The sequence below is a fragment of the Olea europaea genome, unplaced genomic scaffold (genome assembly GCF_002742605.1).
Source record: "Olea europaea var. sylvestris unplaced genomic scaffold, O_europaea_v1 scaffold897, whole genome shotgun sequence".
NCBI classification, from domain to species: Eukaryota; Viridiplantae; Streptophyta; class Magnoliopsida; order Lamiales; family Oleaceae; genus Olea; species Olea europaea.
This window is the reverse complement of record NW_019267442.1, coordinates 213,956-219,060: the sequence shown is the minus strand read 5'-3', so window position 1 is coordinate 219,060 and position 5,105 is coordinate 213,956. Positions and strand designations below refer to the sequence as shown.

At 31.0% G+C, this 5,105-nt stretch overlaps 1 protein-coding gene across 1 annotated transcript in view; it reads right to left on the bottom strand.

Annotated features, from left to right (window-relative positions):
• Positions 1–3,204: 3,204 nt before the first annotated feature.
• LOC111392183 (probable methyltransferase PMT13) overlaps positions 3,205–5,105 on the bottom strand; it is a 6,873-nt gene continuing 4,972 nt past the window's right edge. Inside the window, exons 6-7 of the mRNA XM_023017450.1 lie at positions 4,686–4,781; positions 3,205–3,778 (exon numbers count right to left, since the gene is read on the bottom strand). Of these exons, the coding sequence (XP_022873218.1) occupies positions 3,559–3,778; positions 4,686–4,781 (316 nt within the window). The 3' untranslated portion in view covers positions 3,205–3,558. The remainder of the gene's footprint in view (positions 3,779–4,685; positions 4,782–5,105) is intronic.

Below are 5,105 nucleotides of genomic sequence, written 5' to 3'. Positions count from 1 at the left end.
TCTTAATACTACTCAAATTATGATCAATTTTATCTCTATCTCGACCACCAAAATCTCTAGGATCTCCTCTAGACATTTCATGCATACATCTTCTATTCTTCATACTACTTCCATTAGCTACCGAAATTTGGTCATCCTCATTCTCACTTTCTACATCATTCGAATCATCAAATTCAGCCCTATCTTGCCTCCTAACATTAGGAACTCTTTTTGGTTGATCCATTTTTAAGTTCGTAATCACCTTATCCAGCATATCCATTTTATCCCTAATTCTTCAAACACTATATTCATCCTCTCATATTGTTGTTGCATAGATTCAACATTAAGAATTACTTGTTTTCCTCCTTAGATGTATATTCTTCTTTTCCAAACATCTTAATAACTAGAAAAACAATCCTCACGTGTTTGCACTCGAGTGTTTCACTCAATATTAACATTTTCCCTATAATAAGCTCAACATTCATGCATTTTTCCTTTCTATGCCTTTTTTTTGTCAAGTTCTCTATGGAATTAACTAAAACTCAATCAAGAATTCAGCTTTTGTAATATTCAAACGTGTAAGAAGTAAAGAAATAAGAAGGATAATAATACTAGAGAAAGGACTCAAGAAGAAAAGATCAAAAGAAGAATGAAAATACCCCCAAGAATTTTAAGAAAAGATTTCTTGAATTTGGTTTATGTTGTTTTACAACACCCATTCCCAAGGATAATATTTGTATCAAATAGTAATAAAGATGGTATTTCTTGAAAATTTTGAAATTGAATATGCTTTTCTTGATCTTTCTTTGACCTTTCCTTGAATTTTTTTTTTTTAAACTTTATTTGCTTTTCTGCTAAATATTCTTTGCTGTTTTTTTTTTTTTTTGAACAAATTTAATAGAAAGATCGAACACAAGGCAAGAAATTGAAAAAGAATTTGTGCTGGTACACTGAGTTTAATGCACTAAACAAATCTTGAATGATCTTAATGTAATTGTTTTGATGTGAATGACTTAAAAAATGTGATGAAGATTTAATGAAGAAAACACTAGAAGAATTGGAACTGGAAAACAAAAGAAAGATAAAGAACAAAATCTCGATTTTAGAGTCAAAACTCTAATATCAATTGATGCGAACTTTGTCTCAGGATGTACCCTGATACCACACAAGATTTGATAGAATCCGAAGAAAACTAAAATCAGAATTATAACCAAGACATCATGATTTCTTGAATCAAGAACCAAGGTTGGAAAGATTGAACACCACAAAAATTGGAGTCTTTGATAAGTTCGAGATATTTTAATTAAGAACAAGATATGAAAGCGAGTAATCTCACTTTGTATGTTAACAATGAATAATGCCCATATACAATAATAAAGAAATCCTATTCTACTTGAAACACATTAAGATAAAATTAAACAAATAGAATCCAAATCAAATTGAATAACAAAATTTTGGACACATCGCATGGTTGTATTTGTTGCAAACTCGTGTTTTGAAATTTTGATGCTCGCAAAGGCAAGGAAATTAAAGCTTTGAGATGGCATGGCTTTCCGAATCAATTCCCTCTTTCTTAACTTGAATCAAATGCACTAAGTTTGGTTCTTCATGCTCATCTTGAAATTTTATGTTCTGCTAGTTCCACTCAAACTCTCACCCCACGTAGTTTAGACAAGTCCTTGTATGGTTTCTTTGATCTTGATTTTGAAATTGGTTCATCTGAAACATGCAATGGATCCTTACTAGTTTGCCCTCCATAATTATCCTCATCATCGGTATGAAAAGATAATTAGGTTAATATTATGTGCCAAACATTGAAATAGCCGATCATTGTTCATTGTCATATTTGATTTTATCAATTCAACGTACCAAATGTGTTAATAAAGTACTGTATAAGGGGGAAAAGAAGGACTTATTTTTATCTTTAATTAACCGTACGAATATCTAGCCATTATTATGTGCTGGACATTGAACTTGAAGAAAATTAATATTCTTCATATTTGATTTTATCCAATGAACGAACCAAATGTGTTACTAAAGTATCGCACAAAAAAATACAAGTTCTTTCAGCCTTTTTCTATGGACGACTATCTAACTAATATTATGTGCCAAACATTCAACCTGACGTAGATTTTTTGTTCATAGTCATATTTGATTTTATTAGTGTTCTAAAAAACTCGTCTAAGTGGCGCCTAGGCTCGAAGCATGGGCAAAACGCCTCGCTTCACACCTAGACGCTTTTTTCTTTTTTTGTTCCAATTCTTAAACGGCTGAATTTTTTTCCTCCATTTCTTCCACCTTCAGTAGACACATTTTATTAGTTTTTTTTTTAATCTTTTTAAAAGTCTTTTATTTGACTCTAGCTTTTTTTTTTTTTTTAAATTCATTTGACTTTAATTTCAAATTTTTAAAAGATTTTATTTGTACAAAAGTTAAAATGATTTTATCTAAATAGTTAAATGAGGTTTAAATCTCGATGTTATCTACATTATATAATTATGATCTTGAGGCTCATTTTATTATAAAATCCAAAAGGTTGCATGAAATTCCTATAAATCTATTAAGTATGATTTGTCTAATTGAATATTAAGACTATGAAAAATATTCTAATTTTTGCATTTCGAAAACTTTATAATTGTATAATTGACTAATGGTAAGAGTTATTAAGTAAATGTCATATTTTTATAATTTTAGATGTTTAATATGTAGTATTTTAATTATTAAATAATTTTTAAAATGATTAAAAATTTAAAATAATATTTTAAATAAGAAAATATTTTTTTTACGCTTAAGGTTAGCCTGGGCCCGCTTAAGCTCATAATCTTATCCGTTTGAATAACAATTATATTCTTATGCTTGTTTGGTAAGAATTAAAATCAAATTGTAAATAAATTTAAATAAAGCAAATGAAATATGTAATTGAAAAGTAGTAAATACCATAAAATAAGCAATTAAAATTAATTGTTAACTTTGACTTATGTTAAAATTTAGATCTCAAACCCTACCGGACTTAATGTCGCACAAGATTTTTTTTTTTTTATTGGCAGGACCTGATCATGCTGCCAAAATGGCCAAAAGAAACTGCTCGCTTTAAGCAAAACCAAACATGCTCGGATCCCACGAGACCCTTCAAATTAATAGAGCAAATTACTACAAGAATGGAAATTCTGAATAAACTGATGTAGAATTATAAATAAAATTTTGAATGGAAATTCATAATTACTTGTACATGAATGTCCATTGCTTTTCTGATATTACAAGAATAAATAAATGAGTGCTATCACATAACAACAATAACAGTAGATAGTAGTTAACCGCCGCGCTCTTTACAATATTTAAGCGTAAATTCCACAGGTCTTTCCACCTTATTACAAGTTGCACATCCTGTAATTACTACCTATTTTAAGTGAAATAATACGAAGGGCACAAAAGAAACTGCAGTCTTCAATACATGGATTTGCCACTTGACCAAGAACACAAAGGAAACTGCAGTCTCCAATACATGGATTTGCTTGACCATGAAGGAAAAGAAACAAAGGTAGATAGAGAGTAACTATATTACAATTAACAGGAAGAGTGTCAGTTCGATGAAGGTAGCTTCCAGAAGGTCTTTGTGGCTACAAGAATCTGCTCCGTTCCATGTGACCCTGGTTCTTTCTCATGTATAGAGGTTTTCCATCTTATAGCACGAGCAATACGCTCTACTTTGTCAATCCCTTCTGGAGAATCACGGACCAATACTGTCCCTTCAGGACGCAAAATTCGATCAATTTCCACCATCAAATCCACAAGGTTACATCTGCCATCAAAGTCGAGTGGTGGATGATTAGTTATCTACTCAGAAGTGGGAATTTCATGCATTGTTCTTTCCAACATCAAGTTAGGCATTTCTTGGATGTATATACAGATCTTTGTTTAAACAATTCCTTCGTCAACAGTGACAATTCCTATGTTGGATATTTGTGATCTAGACTATTTACACTATTGATTTGGCGTAACGAATTGATGCAAAACAAAATTAATAATGCTGTTGAAGAAAGGCCAAATATATTTTCAACTCAAAATGACGCGCTCCAAAATCTGTTTATTTAGTATCGTCATCCATATCTTCATCTTTATAAACATGTAGTCAAGACCCCAAACAACGAGGTATATAATCTGATTAAAAAAAAAAAAAAGTGTTGCAGCAGCACCCGGATCCTTTCCCAGCAAAAAAAAGGAAGAAAAAGAAGCAAATCTCTTTTACTAAATTGGGGAAGCCACAAATCTCTCATTAAATTGATACAACTCTTTTTTCTTTCAAGTACCAATAATGCTCCATGAATACTACATATATTTTAGTAATTAATCATTTGAAATGCATTTAAATTCAAAATGCTTAGCTCAGTTTCATGAAACATATTAATAGAATTGCTGAGATCGTATCCCCAGAAAGACAACCATATCAAGTGAATTCAGTTGATATAAAAGAGAGGGGGGAAAAAAAACCAACGTATGCTGAAATCCTGACACGTGCTCATTGAACCAAGAGACTGAAGCAACTGACTGTTTTCTTTCAGTTAAGAGTTTCATGGGATATGACAAAGAAGTGCGCAATATATACAGCGACATTTCCATTATATGTGTCAAGTGAGCAATGGAGGAAATATTAAGATATTGAATAAATTTAGTAATTACGCACATCATCATAAAAGGAATTAGCATACCTGCTCTTCCCAGAGATGGGATCCTTGATAAGAGATTCAATTGCAGCTACATGGATGAAATCATAAGTCCGAGGATATGTTGAGAAAGGTTCGCACCTGTCAACATAAATCATAAGCATAAATAGACGGTTAAAATCCAATCATACATTAATATAAGGGAAAATTGCAGCAAAGGCCTCAAACCTTTAAAACATTATCAGACTTTTCCCAAACCTTTAATTTGTTACAACCGTCACCCAAAACCTTTCGAAACGTTGCAGCAGAGGCCCTTTTAGAAGGTTTTTATCCAAATGTCTGTTAGTTGACTAAGAATTTTGACTTTGATCATATTTTTAATATTTTTGAAAGGGTAAAAGAGTATCTTCCATTTATTACATTAAAATAAGTGAAAAATTAAATTAAAAAAAAAAAGAAATTAAA